The sequence below is a fragment of the Molothrus aeneus genome, chromosome 5 (genome assembly GCF_037042795.1).
Source record: "Molothrus aeneus isolate 106 chromosome 5, BPBGC_Maene_1.0, whole genome shotgun sequence".
Taxonomy (NCBI): domain Eukaryota; kingdom Metazoa; phylum Chordata; class Aves; order Passeriformes; family Icteridae; genus Molothrus; species Molothrus aeneus.
The window spans coordinates 58,206,540-58,228,015 of NC_089650.1; the positions used below are offsets into that span (position 1 = coordinate 58,206,540).

At 37.8% G+C, this 21,476-nt stretch overlaps 1 protein-coding gene across 1 annotated transcript in view; it reads left to right on the forward strand.

The window, feature by feature from the left end:
- The window catches only part of PHTF2 (putative homeodomain transcription factor 2), a 63,875-nt gene that overhangs the window by 20,435 nt on the left and 21,964 nt on the right, over positions 1-21,476 (forward strand). The window contains exons 3-7 of the mRNA XM_066549893.1: positions 5,395-5,451; positions 8,830-8,899; positions 12,229-12,387; positions 16,818-16,983; positions 17,695-17,859. Of these exons, the coding sequence (XP_066405990.1) occupies positions 5,395-5,451; positions 8,830-8,899; positions 12,229-12,387; positions 16,818-16,983; positions 17,695-17,859 (617 nt within the window). The remainder of the gene's footprint in view (positions 1-5,394; positions 5,452-8,829; positions 8,900-12,228; positions 12,388-16,817; positions 16,984-17,694; positions 17,860-21,476) is intronic.

The window sequence follows — 21,476 nt, forward strand, 5'->3', positions numbered from 1 at the left end:
TAATTATACTGCTGAGCTACTAGAGTATTACCTTTACTGCAACAGGGATCAGTTCATGTAAGAAATAAACAGTTCAAAATAACTTTTAATAATCCTGTTCTAAGTTTTGAGAAATGAGACATATTGTAAAAATTAATTATATTGTCCATATAGAAATTATTTATGTATGGATATCTTAATACTAAAATTGATACAGAAAATCGTACAGTTATTTTAATTATGTTGGACTGTAGAAGTTAATAAAGCATATCAGCTAATATTTTAGCACAAAATATTTTAATAAGGTGTCAGGCACTCCAAGGAAACAACTTTGTTATTTATTTACCGGACTCTAGATCTTACATATTCTGGATTTGTAATACTATTGTGATGTGGCTTGTAAAAGTCTTCAGAGGTTTTAAAGAGCAAAGTTTAGCACACAAGTTTCATTATTGATAAACATTAAAGTTTTAAGATCCAAGAAGAAATACTATGTATTCTTAGGATTATAATCTTTGCTAGTCTGCATGCTCATAAATTATAAATGCCTCCTGAAATATTGATCAATTCCATTAGAATCAGAAGGGCCTTGTGAGTATTGGGCTACAGGTTGATAGCATCACTACATTAGCTTAAAGTGAATATCAGTGTCATTCACAAAGCTCAAATTCAATCTTGATGCACACGTGGCTCGCTATGAGAAAGGCACCAGGAAGAAACACTGAGCAATGCTAAAGCCCTTTCCACTGTGCTTTGAACTAAATACTGCTGTGTTTTCACTAGCTTAACTCTTTACTTAAGCTAATTGCTATTGCTGTTATACAGCCAAGCTGTACAGGTGCCAAATTTCACATGTATGAAGGAATTTGATCAAATGCTTCCTGACGTATTTGATTGGGAAAGAGTAAGTGCAGTTATTTTTAGATAATTGCAAGAGATGCACATATCTTTTAAACCCAGAAAATGTTATGAGGAGTCTGCACTTAATAAGAGTCTCAAATTTATTTAATCTTTCAGTCAAGAGCTGGCTTTATTGAGTTTACCAAATGTGTAATTGTAATTTCCTGTGCCAAGTCACATTCAAGTTAGATTTTTAAAAAAAAAATTATTACTTCTGAGGAATTTTTTTTTTCAAGAAAACCTATTTGAAAGTTTATTATACCCTGTTAATTTAGGATGTTAAACACCTGCTTCTCTGTTGTGAAAGAGTGGCTGCAGTTTTCAGTTGCATTTAATTCCTTATATTCTGAAAATTTTTATAGTTGCTTGAAGAATGGTTGCTCATTCTGCAAATGCATAAATGAAGAGAATCCCTTTTATCTTCTTTACTTAGTATTTATTGAGGTGTGGGATCTTCAGAATTTTAGAGTCCAGTTGGATAGACTGGATAAAATCTTGGCATTGAGGAGACCTGGGGTGCATGATTTAAAAATGACATCTGTGTATAAAATGAAATCTACTACTTTATCTAACTCAGCTACAGATAGGTTATACCACAGTTTGTAATATCTTCAGCATATTACTGACAAGTTTCCTATAACAAGGTTGTGTTGATGCTTGGTGACAAAAGTTACATTTCAAAATGAGGCAATAGGCTTGTTACCTGACTTTTTGTTATTTTATTTTCTGCCAACTCATAACAGACAAAAAAATGCTATAGAATACAAGCTTGGATTAGCTATTTCATAAATTAAATTAGAATAAATTTCTGTGTGTAATCAATTTGAAATTGGGATATTATGTTTTATAGTTTGCTCTAAGAGAAGTTTATTCCCCACTGTAGGGTAGACTGATGGATTGAAAGTATCAGTGATGAGCTGTTACACAAAGAGTCTTGTGTTAAGTCTTGAAGAGATTTCAGAAGCATTTTTTACAGTTGTGTACTTAAAAAAGGATCCTTTTTTTGACTCCTGCGTTTTGTACTTTAGATTTTCTCTGAAGGATGGTGCAGAATTTGCAGCTGTGAGGGATCAGGCTGCAGGCCCAGTGGGTGGGCAGTAAATGGGTCCTGGAGTGGCTCAGGGCATTCCTGTTGGCAGAGCAGCTCCAGCCAAGGCCGGGGAGGAGCCCTGGGACAGCTGCTCAGTGAGGGAGACCTTCCTTTGAGCAAGTGTTCTGTATATTTAAATTATTCAGGTTCCAACCTGATCTTATCTCTGGAAGGTTATTCCTTCTTTTTACTTGCCTTTAGAGCTTAATTTCTTTGGTGCTAGACTAGGTGCTAGGCTTCTTTTCCATGTCCTGCAGGTGTGTACAGTTGTGAGGAAATACATGAATAGCCAAGAGCCTGTATTTGTTTTAGATTTACATTAGATTTAACATAAAACAGAGTTCAAATGCAAATACTTGTAAATCCAAACTCTTTGAAGCTGGAATTCACTGGTGCACTCAATAATTTAAAACTAGGAAGGTTTGCTAGTATTAACTTACCTTCTTCAATTCATTCACAAATTATGTTGATTTTAATTCATACACGTGTCCAACATCTCTGGTAATCATTGTATGTTATAATTTAGTTCACTGTAAATGAAAATATACCTTTCAATGAATTCTGCAGGACACATTTCACAAACTCTAAATCTGCTTTCCTGACATAAGGGAGAGAAAAAAAATAATGCCTGTGTTTTTTGCTTGCCTTGTTTGAGTAACACTAGTTCTTCCTATTTTTGTTTAATGTGGGAAATGAAGTGTGCCAGTATCCAGTATTCTACTTTATAATGTTACCTTTGTTTTCATGTATTTTCATCTGATACATTTGGAAGAGAAGTTTAGAGGGATGCTTATGCAGAGGGTGAGAAGGGAGGTTGAGTATCAGGTTGGAATTTGATGTGCTGAGTGGCACACACACCTGCTTAAACTTTATTAAAACACAAAGAGGTGACATGAAGTAGATTAAAAAAGAAACCCCAAACAGCAACAAAAACCATGTGAGAAATGGTCATGGTACTTGCTGTCTGTAATTCTCTCTTCCACTCCTTTCAGTTCCCACCAACATGCCTTGCTGAACACTCCTGTGCTCAGCTCTCAATAGCTAAAGGTGATCAGAGGTGGTTGGGCAGATCCCCTTCTCCAGTAAAACAGTTGTAAAGGACCCTGTCCCTTAAAGTAGCTCTGGATCTCTTAATTTTACCTCCTGATGGAATAATTGCTTTATAGGGCAGTGTAAAAAGAGAAATGCAGACAGCAATATCTCTGCTTCTTGTCTTTTTGTGGAGATGGAAGATGCTGCCTAAAGAGGGAAAAGAAATATTTGTAGGAAAATATAAATATGATTAAGATTTTAAATCAGCTGACTTCCTTATGTTAGATATTTTCTGGAGTCTGTTTCCTAGAATTCCTTTAACAAATGATCTGGTATTTGTCTAAAAGAACAACACTGTTTTAATGACTTTCAACTCTATACTAGTTTCAGCTATGAATGGAATTATGAATGGAGTTTACTTTGCAGCTTTATTGGCACAAAGGCTTCCTTCCTCATTTGGTTGCTGCTTAACAGAGGGGGACACAGACTTGGATCCCCCCTTCTGTCCTTGTAGAAAAAAATATTTTTGGAAGTGGGGAGGGCAGGACACAATGTTATGCAGCACAAATATTTTACTCGGGGCTCTTCTTAGCAAATTTACTGAAAACCAGAAAGGCCTGAAATTTCATTTGAAATGTATTTAGAGGAAAAAGCCAGAACAATTAGCTGTAAATGCCTGGGTGGAGTGGTTATTCAGTATATTGACTTTTTAATTGCTGGCTGTTATCCAGGTGGAGTTAGCTGTTAAACTTCCTTTGGTTTAATTACTTTAATTGCAGTAAGTGCTTAATTCTGCCCACTACTGTGCCTGACTCCCTAGTTATTTTCCACGGTTTCTTTTTTTTTCCCAAATGTGAGGTGTAAAGTGTTTATTATTATCAAAAAGCCAGTGGATTGCTTCTTTTGCGAAGTTTTAAAGTAGCAAACTATAGAAACTGTTTAGCTCTTTTGAATGGGAAATATTTAAATTTGGGAAAGAGTAATTCAGTTTGTTGGTCTCATTTTCAATCTTAGATATGCTTTGGGATTTACTCCTCTAAATTAGATTTTTTAAAAAATGTTTATTTATTTCCACTAACTGGTCAGGTTCAGAGGCACAGAAGATGCCTTTAGATTTCTTTGTTTGTGTAGATGTGTGCTGGTTTCCCTGAGTATTTGTTTTGTGTTTATGTTGGATCCTTGGTTAAAAGATTCTTTTAAATTAAGAATGATTTTTTCTTTCTTTCTTTTATAACATCTAAATTAATGCTGAAGGCTGAAATACTAAAACAAAAATGAGAACAATGTTTTCTGGTACAAGGTGTGTGCATTTGTGCTAGGGTCTCTTATGTCTGTTGCAGTTGTGAACTGGAAGGAGTAGTCACACTCTTGCAGTAAGACTGAATTTGTGCAGGTTTGCACAGGTGATGGGAGTTGTTCCTCTCTCCTCTCTGTCAGGTGTCTGACCGAGCTGCTTGTCACCTCTGCAGGCTGGAAAAGGAACTTTGAGTCCCAGCAATGGCATCTGTCTGTCTCTCATGGCCTAAAAGTGATCCTACATTTAACTGCTCAGAGTGTGTGATGTGAATCAATCCCCAGATACACAAGATTTATGTGTCTAGGTAGAACAGCTGGGGTGGCAAGGCTTTAAAATCACCATAGTAAAAGAGATTATTACTGATTATGACCTAGAAATACTGTTTGTGTAGAGTTCAAAGCAATCTGATGATCTTTGATAACTTCTTACAAGACTTGGATATGTTGTCTCGTATATTGACTTGTTCCTGTCACCATCTTAAATCCTGAAGTTTCAGATTGCCCTTCCTGTAAATATCTGACAGTCAATGGGGAAAAGTGCTGTTTCTTGATATTCATTGGGTTCCCCCTGGGCTATAAGCTGGTTGATTGCCAGCCTGACCATATATCTGGTTCCTGTGCACTGTCAAGAGGTAAAGCTAAGACCATCTGGCTTTAAAAGTGGGTGGAGTGGAATAGGAATTACAGATGGTTTAAAAAAATAAATTGAGGGTATGGGTTCAACTAGATGTGCATATTTCTTTTGAAGTTATCTGAAAGACCATGTCAGTGTAGCTGCCATAGTTCTGCTCTCTCTCCTATGGAGGCTGCAGTCCTGACCTGGGGTGGGAGGGAGTGTGATCTTCCCAGTGACTGGGCTTGCACAAGTCCTGGGCTGAGGCTGGGCTGTGTGAGGCTCAGCTCTCCCTACTGTCACAGTTCCATTACAGATTAGCTTGATCCTGTCCAGCTGAGATGGAACGGAGACGATAAAAATTTCTTTGTAAGCTCCCCAAGGAAATAACTTGCTGGCTTCATGCTTCTCTTGTTGAAGGTTGATTTGATTTTGTTTGATCAATATCTTTTAAATACTAATGTAGGTTTTTTTTTCTTTTTAGATTGGAGCATATGATCAACAAATATGGGAAAAATCAGTAGAGCAAAGAGAAATAAAGGTAATAATGCAGCTTTTTTCTTTTTGTGGTTGTGTATGCTGAAGTAATCTACATTGTATGTGGTGGTATTTAATACTGGTAAAGTAAGACTAGACTTTTGGAGTGTAACCAAATGTAACCAGTGTAATATGCTCTATTTATTTTACATAATTAATAACTCTGCACCATTTAGTGTGATGCATCATTCTGTATCTCAGTACTTTTTTTTCTTTTCACTTATCTTAAGACAGGGCTTACTTGTGTTAATACCTCTGTCTTTCACTTTTCTTTGTGATGAATTCTAATGTCAGTTATCTGAGCTCTCTTTGCTTTCAGTTAGTTACCTTATACCTGCAGTTTACTTTCCCTCCTTTATGATGCTGTCATTGTTTTGTACAGTTTATTAGACTGGTAAGTACCTCAGGCTTTGTTTCTCTGAATAAGCAGTTTAACAGTGTTCTGTGCATTTTGGTTTAACTAACAGTACCATCAGTGTCTGCCACGTTGCTAAATCGCTTTGGAGATAAAGGAATCACTCCTATAGGTACCAGTTCTGTGGGTTGTATATGAAATACCCATGGTGTTAATTTAGTCAACATTTTCTTGCAATTAACTTTGTTTTTTTCCCCTCCAACACTGCATGGGAGTATTGTGCTATTTCTGCATGAGTTTCAAGGTGTTGCTATTACTTAACATCAGTAAAATGTACATTGTTTCAGTTTCCTTGGGGATGGGTTTTTTCACTCTGCAGGACTTAAACAAAACTGTATGTGGGGGCTTGCTTGCCTTCTGTGGGAACTGTTCCAGACCTGAGCTACAGAGTTTTTGTACAGAAATACACACATGGAGTTGCACCCCATGGTATTTCAGCAGCACAGCTGAGCCTGGGGCTGCCTGAAGGGTCCTTGCCATGGCCATGAAACGCCATCACAGCTACGAGAGGAGTTCATTAATTAACTGCTGTGTAATAGCACGTGACTCAAATAGTTACTGCAAATACTGCAAAAAATTCTGACTGCAGACAGCATCTTATTTGGCTCAGGAGTCCAATAACTAACAAATTACTGGTGGTGTCTGAGTTTGGGTTGACTGAATGAAGTGCAATTCGGGTAACACCAAGGCACGTGACTAAGTTCAGGGATTGCACAGTAGTGCTTTAATCTCAAAGCTCCTATGGTGCTTTGACATTATAAATTTAGAAATAATTATGTAATGATTTATAAACTAACATCACTAAAAATCTGAAAAATTCATATATTGTAGTAGAAAATACGTTTCTCTTACTACAAATTTATAATTTAGTTATAACTGCAATAGGATCTATTAAGATTAATTTTAAAATTTGGGTAAAAGAGTTTTTACAATAATAACAGTTTTTTTTAAGTATTTTTACTTAAACCTTCTTTTGCTAATGCTTACCTGAAAAGTGTTTGGTGCTGAATACAAATTATATGAACTAAATGGATGGATCTGAGCATTATGAAACACTGAATATTTTTTTTTAAATCACCCTAGTCTGAAACTGCTGTTTTCCATGTATGTTAGAGATTTGTGATGCATTAAGTGTAGAAATTGCATCTGAATAAATGGAATGCTTCTACTATATGTGGCAAACAGTTCAGGAGCTAACTCAGTGAAGTCCATGGATGCTGAAAGTACTGTTTGTCCAATGGAATTTTTAAAGAATGATTCACCATTTCTTTTCCTCTGAAGGTCACATCAAGTTGTACTCTTGACTTAGATTTTTCAGAGTTCATTCTTAAACATGAAAACAAAATTTGAGCCACAGTGGTAAATTTTTCCTAAGATTGAGCATGTGCTTCTAGGAGATTTTCTTCCAAGAGGCACATCTTTATTTAGACTTTCAAGAGAGATCTTGTGGTCCATAAGCACTAAAACATTTGAAAATGACTATACCATTCAGCATTTTCTTTTTAAATTTCAGTTTTCTTTATGAAATGGAATGGCTCACTTATGCAAAACTCACAAGAATCTGTAGCTGATTCTAGAATTATGGTAATTTCCAATTCTAATTATGGGCTTCTTTCTTTTCCACATAAAATTAATGCAGTTTTAGGACTGCAGTTCTCTAAAAATCTTGCATTATAAGGTCTTTGTAGTGCTTGCATTTAAAATACAACTGGTTGTGTCTATTTTTCATCCTTGGAGCACATTTTGTCCTATTCATGTTTCAGTTGTATATTAATTTTTTTAATTGTTTCAAGTAAACTCATTTTTCTAATAGACACAATGTGTAATGACTACATATCTAGCTTTTTTCAGTTTGATTTTTTAATCTTATCTTTATTTCTGCATGAAAAAGATATCCAGTTTAATTTAGATGTGAGAAATATTTTGAGCTGCATTCACTTGAACATTTTGCTTGATATTATTCTTACAAAGATTAGCACTAGCAGATTTCACTAATTTGTTGCTCATTGACAATAATTTCATTTATATGCTTTCAGTTATACCTAATGTTTATGTTTTAGTAGTGTTTTTACATATGGATGAGTCTTGGCAATGGTTTTCATAAATGGTTTTCATAATAATTTCATTTGTATCCTAAATATTTTTTGAAATATTTATTTTACTCTGAATGAATTGTATGCTGTGATTTCCTTACTGTCTAATGTGACCAAGAATCTAAGCTAAGAGGAGCAGAATAAACTCACAGCTGTCTCTGAGACTTGAGAGTACAGCATCACATTTTAGCATTAAAAACAAACTTGAAAGCTTTGCCAGCGAGTTTGGTTCTTCTGTGATGGAAGATGCTGCTTCTAAAAGAAAAGATAAGCTTGCTTTTCTTCCTGCTGCATTCCTGTTGTGTGGGATTTTTCCCTTCCTTTTAATTGGCTAATCTATATTCAGTACTGAGGAAAAATTCAATACTTTCCTAGAATTTGGATTTCTGAGAGCTGGCTGATTACTGCCTCCAGCATTGCCATGTGATTTGTTATCTGGGTTTGGAATTAAGGAGTTGCAATGTAAGAATTTTGTGAAGCTGAGTTAGACATCTAAGACAAAAAGAGATTCAAGAATGTAATTTTTTGCAAAAATTCTGAAAAGCTACTAGAAATATATTACTAATTCTTGCAAGTGTGTGCATACATTGTCTGCATAATGCAAAGCCATGAGTGCTCAGTGCCTGTTTGAAAATTAGCCTGGTGGGTCAGTAATTGGTTGGGTTTTATATAGATTGTAAAGTGTATAAAAGGCATCCATTGTGCATTGTTATTTGGAATGCTTAATTTATAGTACTTTATGAAATTGACACCTTTGTCTGAATTTTCAGTAGCAGTATGGGTTTAATACAATTACTGACCATGTAGATAATTTTGTCTTTTGTAATGTCTGTCATCTGCATGAAAGTATTTTGATAGTATTTATCTATTGCAGGGTTTGAGAAACAAACCAAAGAAAACAGGACATGTGAAACCAGACCTCATAGATGTTGATCTTGTAAGAGGTAGGTTCTGAGCTAGAAAAAGCTGAATTTCTCAGTTTTAAAATAACAGCCATCCTATGTCTTATAACAAAAGTGGATTAGTAGGTTTAAAATAACACCAAATGAAACACAACACAGCCAACACTACATAAATAACTCTTCCCTAAAGCAGATGGATAGACAACATTGTTAAATAATGATAATAAGATTAAATAAGAATTTAATTTAAATTTTGTTGTATAGGTCTGGATTTTGAAAAAAAAAAGGAAAGAAACTTGTGCATTGTCTTATATCATTTTAGAGTTACTAGTTTACTAGTTTTACTCCTACTGCCAGGCATTTAGACTTCTTTTAAGTCTTCTGACATCTGGAGGGAATGTTATGTTGAAGTTTCTGGAGGGTAAAAATGTATAGGCCTTGATTGCTTCTTGCCTGTTTTAAATAACAACATGGCAACAGAAGGTCAGATGATATGAGACTTTCCTAAACATCTTTATTTAGTCTTTAATTATTCTTATCTGTATGTAATTTCCCTTATGCCTTGTGAAGGCTAGGGAAAACATTATTTAGTGTTTTTATCCATGAGCCCAGCAGCCAGCACAGGAAGCCAGGTAGTGCAGGTTGGGCACCCTCACACCCAGCCTTGGCCTCCAGAGGCCTGTTCGCCCCCATTGTCCCTGGAGATTCTCCTTCTGTGTCCCTGGAGCCTCACCCCCATTGTCCCTGGAGCTTCACCCCCATTGTCCCTGGAGCCTCACCCCCTCTGTCCCTGGAGCCTCACCCCCTCTGTCCCTGGAGCCTCACCCCCATTGTCCCTGGAGCTTCTCCCTTTCTGTCCCTGGAGCTTCACCCCCATTGTCCCTGGAGCCTCACCTCCATTGTCCCTGGAGCCTCACCTCCATTGTCCCTGGAGCTTCACCCTCTCTGTCCCTGAAGCTTCAGCCCCTCTGTCCCTGGAGCTTCTCCCCCATTGTCCCTGGAGCTTCTCCCTCTCTGTCCCTGGAGCCTCACCCCCATTGTCCCTGGAGCCTCACCCCCATTGTCCCTGGAGCCACAGCCTCTCTGTCCCTGGAGCTCACCTCCATTATCCCTGGAGCCTCACCCCCATTGTCCCTGGAGCTTCACCCCCATTGTCCCTGGAGCTTCACCCCCATTGTCCCTGGAGCTTCACCCCCATTGTCCCTGGAGCTTCACCCCCATTGTCCCTGGAGCTTCACCCCCATTGTCCCTGGAGCTTCACCCCCATTGTCCCTGGAGCTTCACCCCCATTGTCCCTGGAGCTTCACCCCCATTGTCCCTGGAGCTTCACCCCCATTGTCCCTGGAGCTTCACCTCCATTGTCCCTGGAGCTTCTCCCTTTCTGTCCCTGGAGCTTCACCCCCTCTGTCCCTGGAGCCTCACCCCCATTGTCCCTGGAGCCTCACCCTCTCTGTCCCTGGAGCCCCACCCCCATTGTCCCTGGAGCTTCTCCCCCTCAGTCCCTGGAGCTTCTCCCCCTCGGTCCCTGGAGCTTCTCCCCCTCGGTCCCTGGAGCTTCTCCCCCTCGGTCCCTGGAGCTTCTCCCCCACAGTCCCTGGAGCTTCTCCCCCACAGTCCCTGGAGCCTTGCCCCCTCTGTCCCTGGAGCCTCGCCCCCGATGGGAGCTGTGGCCTTGCCCTGGCTGTGTCCCCCTCACTGGGGCTGCTGGCACCATGGCCACGCCATGGCCACACAGTTCCCCCCAGCTCTGGCATTGGCAGCCCGTCCTGGTGCTCAGCCCCGTGTCTCAGCCCCATGTTGGTGTCCTTGGGCACAGAGCAGACGGTCCCCGGCCCAAGAGAGCCCAGGCAGTTCAGGGAGAAGTGAGTCCAGGCTGTGCTGAGCAGCTCCCGTGGCATGGCCAGACAAGCAGCGCTCTGAGCAGTGGCTGTTTGTGTGACCAGTCCTTTTTATCCCCTTACCCTTCAATTTCACAGCACTTGTTCCTCCCTAAATTGCCCAAACCCTTTCTTTCCCCCACCCCTGGATTCTCCCCTAAATGCCCTGTAAGTGCTGTGCCATCTGAGCTCCTTTTCCCTGGCATCCCACAGTGAGTGCCACCCCTCAGGCAGGGTCCCTTTTCCTCTGGAAGGTGACTTGGAGAGCTGCTCCCAGCAGTGCGTGGCGAGGGATCACACCTGGTCCTGGTGTCCATTCCGTGGTTTGGGTTCCCACCTGCTTTTCTGCCTCTCTCCTGCTCTGGCCTCATGGAGATGGGCCTGAGCTGGGCTGATGGTTCCAGTGATGGCTCTGTGAGGAGAACCCTGGAAGGACTCTGAGAAGTTTTATTTGGGCTCCTTCCTCCGAATTTCTCTTTGATCTGCTGTGTGGTTGTACAGATCGCTGTTCTCACATCACCTAACAGTTTAATTTTTTAAAAATGGGAATGTGAGAGAAAGAAACAAAATCAAATAACATTTGAACCTGCAAGAAACTAAGAAACAGTGTTGGACCTTTTCAGTGCAGTGATGTACATGAATAGCATTTAAATGACTGCATCGATGTCTAAGTTGGCATTAAAGTAGTTTCAGAGCTGGCAGTGTTTTACCTGTGCACCACAGAGCTCACCAGTGCCAGTGCTGCTTGTAAATGAGATGGGGATGGTGTAGCAGCATGCAGTTGTTACTCTTTCAGTCAATAACTTTGCATAATTTAAGTCACATCCCCACTAAGTAAATTTTACCCAGTTTTCTGGCTGGGAAGAAAAAGAAATGGAGAGGTATGGGAGAGAAAGGACATTTGAACGAGAGAGATAAGAAATGGTATAGAAGGAGACACAAAGATAAATTGTTCTTTGGGTGGCTTTCCTGCTCCTGGGGCTAGTCCTCAGCTGGACAGATTCACTTAAGTGCTTCCCAGTCTCATTCAATTTTCCTCAATGACCTGGCTGGTGCAATTTACAGATGTTGGTATTTTAGATCCCTTTTCTGTGTTGGGAAGGGACTCTGCTGTGTATGCACAGCCTGTGGAGTTTTCATGAGACTTGTTGCTTTGTATAAAGTTTCTGATACCTTTGTGAAACAGAACAATTTTTAATAATTCATTTTAGAGTAATTTTGACATGGCAATGTCTTGTTATTCAAACATTCTGAAATTACAGGTATTTGTATAAGTTCCTAATAATGGCAGTCAAGAGGGCGTCAACAATTTATGACATATTTGGATTAAGAGGATAGATATTTATTTAAAGGAGCATTTATTAAAGGCAATTATTTGAATAAATCTTGTACTTCTGCCATTTCACTGTCTTAACAACTCTGCTATTGAACAACTGAGATTTCTATTAGCCATAATGATGAAATAAATTCAAATTTCTTTTCTTTTTTTTAAAGGATCTGCTTTTGCTAAAGCAAAACCTGAAAGTCCTTGGACATCTTTGACGCGCAAAGGAATCGTGAGAGTTGTTTTCTTTCCATTCTTCTACAGGTGGTGGCTCCAAGTGACATCAAGGGTCATTTTTTTCTGGCTGCTTGTTCTTTACCTTCTCCAAGGTAGAGTTGGATTACAGCATCAGCTTCAACTGAATGCCTCATTGTAACCATATGGAAGCTGCAGAGGGCTGCTTGGTTCACTTAATGCTGCTAAGGTCTATTCCAGTATTTTCAGAAAATATTGGAATGACACAGTCCCAAACATATCTCTTGGTTAACATTTCTTTTACATATATAAAGGTTGCATAATGAAAGTTTTAACACTCTCCTCACAGGCTTTCTTCAGCATTTGGCACATGTTAGTTTGTCACATCTGAATATAATTCAGGTTTTCAGGACAGCTGTTAACAAACAGAAGTCAGTTGACAGTTTTTGGGATATTCAGTATTGAGTTCTAGCAATCTGACTTTGTGAGTCTCTTAATTGTACGTGATCCATAAGAGGAAAATTAGAAAGGGAAGAATGTCATGTAGTGAGTCAGTGTCTATCAGTATGAAAGTCACCAAAAAATAAGTATTTCAGAAGTTTGTACAACAGATATGGAACAGAAGGTTAATGAAAGTTGGGAGCAATATAAGTACCCTGAGAAGCTAAATGACTAATGAATTTTCCACTGAAATCCAATTAACATGCAATATTACTTTTTCAAATTCACCATCTGTTGTCTCAGTTGTGAATCATTGTATCATTTGGAAATTTTAATTGGAACAATATATGGAGTTTAAAAAAAAGGCAGTACCTCTTGTGTGGTGATGTTATTAGCAGGTGTAAAATTAATCTCACCATGCCAGTGCCTCAAGACCTGCAGCACTGACAAATACTCATGTGGCCTTCTATGAAAAGTTTTTCTTATCCCCATTTCTGGGATAGATTCCTCATTTGTCTATGTGATGGTAAGGGAGCCTGTAGTGTTAGTAATTTTAATCTTTTTTTATAGTAATATAGGTAGTAAAATACATTAGCTGTGGCTGGTTTGTTACCGTGTTCATGGCTGTCTTATTCTGAGAAACACCATTGCAGTAATTTTTTAATGTTCCTATTTGTAAATTTATTTTAAAAACATATACTCACACCTAATTTGTGGCACCTCTGTAAGACCCTACAAGTAGAAGAATAGTGAGACAATGCAGATTTTGAATGCAAGCAGGTTTTTAGGACATTAATTACAGAGCTTTCTTAGAACTAGCCTTTTTCCTCTCAGATTTCTTAGGGTCTCTGGTTTACTAACCTGTGCATGGAAAGCATCATTTCCCTAATCCATATGGTCTGTTATGTGACAAAGTATTTCACAACTATATATGTGAGTTAACAAATAGCAGGAAATAATGAATAGTATTCCATATTACACTATAATCCAATTATTTGAAATACTTGATACTAAAACCCTGCAGAATTAGCTGCAGGTTTTTTGAGAGTTTTTGAAATAAATTAAAAGACTTTGAATAAACATGTAAGTGAAATTAAATGGACAGATTTACTTATTGGGAACTATTCAAAACAGCCCCCCCAAGCACTTAAATAGAAGTTTTGCTTCTATTTTATTCAGAAAGTGTGCTTAGTTACTAATTTTGTACAGGATTGGTAAGGCAGCACCAAAATGTCAAGAATCCATGATGGAAGATTAAAAATAAACCACCTCGAATTCCAGTGGCCAGATTTCTGCCCTGAATCTGGATTTTGTATTGAAGTTTGGACTTTTTGTCATCATGACAGATTCTCGCTGTCACTGTTGTAAAATGGTCTGACTATATTTCATTTGTATCTGTTCATAATTAAATAATTTATCTTAAGTATTTTCTAATTTATGAATTGCATTACTTGGAATTACAGCTTTAAAATTGATTAGCTTCACCAGGGTACTTGCTAGCATTTATGTAAATCTACAGAAAAAAGCTTTTCCTTGGCTGTAGATTTAAACTCCAGGGTTTATTTGCTTTGGTTTCCATTAGTGTAAAGTGATTAGCACAATGTGTGATAAAAGAACTGCAGAGAAATGTTTATGCTCAAGGTCATGGAACAGGCCAGTGACTTAAGATAGAAGTAAAACCTCTTTCTTCTACTTCCTTATTTATCTAGTATATAGTAATACTTCATTTTTAACTTAAAATGTTTTTATATTCTAAGGGGAAAATGAAGTGCAAACTTAATGTTTATTGTGTATTTCTTAAGTATAAAGTAAGAAACTTTAACAGTGATGTAATGGTTGTTTGTTGGGGTGGTGAGATATATAAATATATATGTATGCATTTTTAAATTCGGTATTAAAAATATTTCCAAACTTTAAATGCTTTAAAAATAAATGTTTGCTGGCCTTTGAAGTGTAAGGTGGCTTTCTCCGAGGCAGCTTTTTGTTCAATGTGATATTATTGCATTTGTGTCTGTTTTACAAAATAAGGCACTGTATTTTAGAAAAGCAGAGGTCAAAATACTGGAAATACATAAAGAAATAATTAAAAGTGCTGTAAGAAAACCTGTTCCAACTAATTCTGCCTAGCTGTTGATAGGAGCAATTCTTGGATAACCTGCTCTAGAATGTATTGTCATGCTGTGCAGTGATAAATTCTTGAATTTCCCTCCTAATCTTACTTTAAAAAGATCAGATTGGTAACATTTTTCTAAATCTGTGTGAAACGTTGCGGTAGGAATTTGCAATCTGCAGATTCTTGTATTCTGGAACGTGATTTCTTCTAGACAGCTCTGCTTTACTTAATGTTTTTAAGTAGCAGTAGCGAATTTTAAAATTATTTGTGTAGACCTACTCCTGCAAAATGTTTCACGTGGGGGTATGTGTTTATCCAGATTGTATGATAGGAGCCCAAATCAGCTCCTTCTTTACATTTTATACCTCATGGAGCTAATTGTGTGTGTGAGTAACTCAGATAAGCTCATTTAGAAAGAGATCACATCATCTTTTGCTATCTGTACCTATTTTATTGATTTTTAATAAGTTGGATTTCTCATTGATGCATGTGGACTTTGAGAAGCCTTATACAGCAAAAATGTAGTTCTTTATTACTTATAGTAATAAATAATGCTCCCATGCAAAACTTTTGTACTTTAATTTAAGAAAAAGACAGAGAAGAAATTAGAAATAGTTTTTCCACAATCAAAAGTGTTTTGTATGTTTTGTATGTTCCTCATGTTTCTAATACTGGTTACCTTGCTGAAGATTAGTTAGTGAAAAACACATCAAACCTCTTTTAAGTGGAGAACATAACATCCAGGTATCTGCTGTCTTAGGTGTTGCTTCGTGGGATTTATTTTAGATGTTTGAATGTGGCACAAAGCTTTGTACGTGGCTGCATTTTGTTCAATTTCACTAGAGAACTGGTGACAGCTGTTGAACTTGTATTTTTTGTGCTAGAAAAAGGTCTAAATTATGGGACTTTCACTTCTCAGTAGTACACAAACAAAACCGAGTTCTCATGCGATGTGTGGACATTAGGCACAGAGAATTATTTCCCAGATCTGTTTCTGAATTGTTTCTTGGAGTTTCTGTGGGCATTTTTGGTTTTTGTTTTTGGTTTTGGTTTGGTTTTGTTTTTTTCTTGATAGCTCCTCTCAGCTGAGTTATGTGTCACAGCTCTTCAAGCCAGAGCACGGACAGAATAAGCAGAGAGGAGAGGGGTTGCCTTTTCCTCCTGCTTCATGCCTGCTGGATGTGTTCAGGTTCTTCTGGAGCCTGTAAAGATGTTGCTGAGTGTTTGGGCTCTGGGTGCAGGAGCCTGATTGTTTGCTGTATATGAAAAGTGGTTTTAGGGTTACAAAACTAACAGTTAGCCATGGAATTGGAAGCTGGCCTTTTGTCCAGCCACAGCTGCTAGTTGGAGCCTTGGTCACTTCAGCTGGACAACCCCATAGTTTACATGGTTTGTCTTTTGATCTTTCCTCACTGCTAAAAAAGATGCACAGAAGTATGTAGAGAACCCTTTATAGGGTTGTACTTATGCATGGCTGCCTTTCCATATGGGCAGTTTTGTCCCTTGGCTCTGTGGGTGGGACACAGTTTAAAATGCATTCTGCTGTGTAAGGAGTTTCTGGTCTCAAGTCTCATCAAACTCACTGCTTTGTCATAATACATGATACAGAATTAAATTTATATTAGGCTGCTTTAAGGATGATATTTACTTTTTGCTTTTGTCTTCATGAAACATCCTACTGATGTTCCACCATAGTTGAAGTGGTTTCATGACAGATACAGCTTTCCAAATTTTCTTCCCCTCTTATTTCATTCAGCCATTTTTTGAGCAATATCTATGATATCACAAGTATGAAAGAAAAGATGGGTACTAAGACAGTCAGCTGTTTAGACCCTAATTGCTGCAGGTTTTCAGGAAAATAATAATTTTGTTCTCTCAGAATTACATGAGTTGGCTTTAAATGCAGGTAAAGGTCTGCATCTGACTGTTTTGTTTTTTTTTTTTTGACAAAAGCCATATGAGTTGGCCATTTCAGACATTAAACTCAACTTCATTTCCCTTCTTTTCCAGTTGCTGCTGTAGTGCTATTCTATACAGCCCAAAGCCCACATAATATACCTCTGACTGAAGTCATTGGGCCAATATGGCTCATGTTGCTGCTTGGGACTGTGCACTGTCAGATTGTCTCAACACGAACTCCTAAGCCACCTCCCAGCACAGGGGGTAAAAGAAGAAGGTATAGTCTGTGTTAAAGTACTTTAGTTAAAGACTTATAGTCTGTGTTTAGTAAACTACTGTAGAGAATGTGCATGAAAAAAAATGTAGGGGTTCACAGTCTGTGCTTTGCTAGAGATGAGAAATTGGTGCTCTGTTTTTATTTGACACTTCAAAATTGTGCTTAATTGGTGCTCTTTAACTTTTATGCATTGATTAATTTAGGCATCGTTTTATTTGAATTTTAATGTGTTAAATCTGACATTTTGTCTCAAAACAGTTATCTGAATAGTGGTGGAGTGACAGTGTTTATATTACAATTAGTTATTGTAATAAATGTGCAAATTTAGTTTTATGAATCTGGCTAATAATCTGTGAAAAGTATATGCAAAAAGAGATGCTCTTGGAAATGCAGAATTTAAGTCTTCCAAGCACTCCACTGACTGTGATTGCTACAGTGAATTGTCCCATTAAAATGGGAAACACTGCAGCAGTGACTTGTGTAGGTCTAAGCTTCTGATGATGAAATGAAATGTGTTTTCTGTTCAGTATATAATAATGAATGTATGATGCTGTTTTATTAAATAGAGTTTATTAAATTGATATGACAAAGCTTTAGCAAAATACTTTGAAATCTTGCTTGTTTTTGCATGCTTAAACTGCTGAACACATTATAGAACTAGCAGATTGCACTTACAAAACTACCTTCCCATTTTAATCTCTTCTGATGAAGGAAATTAAGGAAAGCAGCACATTTGGAAGTACATAGGGAAGGAGATGGCTCTAGTACCACAGATAACACACAGGAGGGAACAGTGCAGAGCTACGGTACAAGCACCTCTTGCAGTATTGGCGCTGTCTTCAGAGATATCTGGCATGCTGCTTTCTTTTTATCAGGGTTTGTATTTATTCAAGGCTACATAAGTGTTAGAGATGCACTATCCCTTTTCTAATTAAGTAAATATTGATGTAATGATTAAACTTCTGTTGATCTAGTTTTTTGCTCTAAATAGCAAACTCATCTGAGTATTTGAAAATGGACTAATGTGTTGTTTCTTGACTTTTGCAAATGCTGATGCAATGATTTTGAAAAAATATTGAATTGTCATAGAATAATTTGGGTTGGAAAGGACCTTAAAGCTCATCTAGTTCTCCCCCCTTGGCATAGGCAGGGGCAACTTCCAGTAGACCAGGTTGCTCAGAGCCCCATCCAGTGTGGCCTTGAGCACTCCAGGGACGGGGGCAGCCGCAGCTTCTCTGGGCAGCCTGTTCTACTGTCACCACTCCCTCACTTAACAATTTCTTTCTAATACTGAAAGCTAAACTTACCTTTTTTCCATTTGAAACCATTGCCCCTTGTCCTATCACTACATGCTCTTGTAAAAAGTCCCTCTCCAGCTCTGGAAGGTGCTCAGAGGTCTCCCTGGAGCCTCTTCTCCAGGCTGAACAACCCCAGTTCTCTCAACTGTCTTCACAGGAGAGGTGCTCCAGCCCTCTGATCATCTTCCTGTCCCTCCTTTGGACTTGTTCCCACAGTGCTATATCCTTCTCATGTTGGGGGCCCCAGAGCTTAGTGCAGTGCTCCAGGTGGGATCTCATAAGAGTAGAGTACAGAATTAACTTTTAGTTAAATTATATTTTGTTGTTTTACTACAGCATGTCGGCTATTGGGAAATAAAACAACTTAGTTTCTCAGTTTTAATCCAAAGAGAAAAATTCAGCTGTTTAATTTTTACTTTATTACATTACCTCCTTGTTACTCCAAGAGAATGCTTATTCAACTCTGTCACTATCATCAAATGACACTCTTTTTCTTCAGGTTTCAAATAAACACTGATTGGGCTATTTTTTTTTTTAAAAAAAACCATTCTAGAGCTGTATGTGCAGGACATGCTATGCATGCAGCATTTTGAGTGCTATGTATCAGCATGTATTAATTAGTGAAAATATACTCAATAAATAGTATTAAATTGAGAAAAGGGATAATGCAAGTTATGACATTGATGTTTTGTCGTGCATGCTGCATTGTAAATACAGCAACACTAACATGTCTGTCATACCTGTGATCTGTGCTCTTAACCACTGGTAAAACTCATGTTACCTTCTGGGAGTGTCTACTTGAAACCTTGGACAAGTTTTGAAAATGTTTAAAAGTGTTGTAAGAGGAGAGTTCATTTGACTTTTTCCTGTGTGGGTTAAGCTGTCTTTGATAAACTGTGGCTCAGTTATAGTGATAGGCACTGGGGCTGTTCTTTGGGTCTCTGGGCATTACTCTCTGGTATGCTTCAAGTGTAATCTTGTAAGCTTCTTGATGTTTTGTTTTCCCTTCATTGAAGCATTGAAAATACTGTTCTGTAATAAGAACAGTGTTGGAAGATTTTTTTCCCTTGCCTTTCCTGCTGTGTGGCTCAGAGTATTTTCAGTTGAGAAGGGTTATGTGGAACTTATCCTAAAGACTTGTTTAAACCATTTAATGAGAGGTACTGTGTGTATATATATAGATGTTAAGCCTCCACTACTTAGTATATACAGTATCTTCAAAGGAAGAAGAACACAGAGTGACTGAGAGTGCTGTAAACAGCCCTTAGTCCTTTGTTACCCCTTCATTGCAGAAGCACAGTTGTTTGTATGTCTGGAGCCATACAAACTTGTCTAGATGAAAAATAACCTTCTTTTTCCCCAGGGGAACATACAGTTCAGTTTCTTCATGTAATTTTTTTCATGGTAATACAAACAGTTTTGTCAGCACAATGGGAGTGGGGATGGGAATGAGGAAGCAAGAGCACAGTGTGGAGTAATTGACTGCTTGGTAAGGTTCCTTAAAGAAAATCTTAAGAAATCTCAGTGCAAGGAAACTTCACAGCTACACTTGTCCTGTTTCTTAAGACAAACTTGGAAGCTCTTTAGATAAGCACATTAGAATGTCTTATATAGAATGTCTGATTAGTATTTATTTTCAGCAGTTTTTCTCTTACACAAATTTTTGACATACTGTTTTCTGGAATTTTAAGTATAGGTCATAAATACATGATTTCAAATTAACCTCAGAAATTGCATTCTCTGTGTTAGGGCAGGACCCTGTGTACCTACACCATTTGCCTGTGCTCAGATCATTGGTAAACTGGAGCTGTGTATTCAATAAATATCCTTTCTATTGGAAGAACTCAGTCTGACTTAAAAATTAGAATTCTAAACTTTAATCCAGCACAGGGGCAATTTAGAAAATACTATTGATAAGTCTTACTTGAAAAGAGGGCGGTATCCAAGCAGGTGATCTGTTCAGAATGCACTACTGATTTGGGAATTTGCCCTGCATATCTCCTTACTCCAGTGGAAATCTTGTAACCTCTAAAATGTTGTAATCTCTAGAAGTTTTGCAGTGGGAACAAAGGGGAAGAGTTTTTCTGATCAACCTCAGTGAAAATACATTGAGAGAATACCTGAGAGTGCAAATCCACACTCTTCCAGAAATTTTATTGAACTTTCTTTGGTATTTTCCCTTGATAATGCACAAATAAGACTGAAAGTCATTCTTGATTTAGCTTTTGCATATATTCAAGTCTTTTAAAGCATCCTGGTTTGTTTTACTCTAAATTTAAGGCATTCCTGGTTTGTTTTACTCTAAATACTTGTAGTTACAGCCTTAAATTGTAAAAGTTAATTAAGGATATATGTATATATAGTAATTCTAGAGAACCATACATTTTTGCCAGCTAGGGATATATTGTTTGTGTTTGTTACTGTGGGATTTTTGTTTTGTTTTTCTTTGAAACATGTGTACAAAAGCCTGACTTTGAGCCCAAGATACACTTTTCTGGCTTGAGGCTTACACTTAAATTCATACAAAAAAATAACTTTGGTTTCTCTGTTAGAAGGAAATAAAGAGTTCAGTCAAGCTCCCTGAGACTTAGAATGAGCCTTAGTTGATACCAGACCAATAGCTTTGGTCTTATGATGTTAGCACTCAGACATTGCTTGAGTAGTGAAATCCCATCTGAAAAAGTTGTGCATACATGCAAGTGTTTCTTTTTTCTCTTACCTGTTCCTTTTCAACTGTGTGAGGCTACTTCTAGCTTTAAAGTTTTGTGTAAAATGCATCAAAACTTCTCAAATCAAATTTGGAAGAGCTGTCTCATTAATCTGCTCATACAGTTTAGTAACTTGTGGAGGAAATGTGTCTGAGTGGATGTGTGTGTGTGATGAGAACTTAAAATTTTCTTTCAAACAGTGCAGAAGTAAATGCAGAAGTGCTGGAGGAATATTTAATGAATTACAGATTAGTTTATCTGGATTCCTCCTTATTGCAGATAATTTAATGTTAGTGCTTCATCCTCATTACTCACAACTGACCTTGCTTATTATTTTGCAATGAGTTGCCACTGAAAGGCAGTCCCTTTGCTTTAAACAATATAAATGTTAGCTTTTTTTCTTAGTTAGAGTGACAAATTAAAGATGAGAAAGGAGAATTAAACACCTTAGTAACATCGTCTCTTCTCTTGATCATTTGGTCTGCGT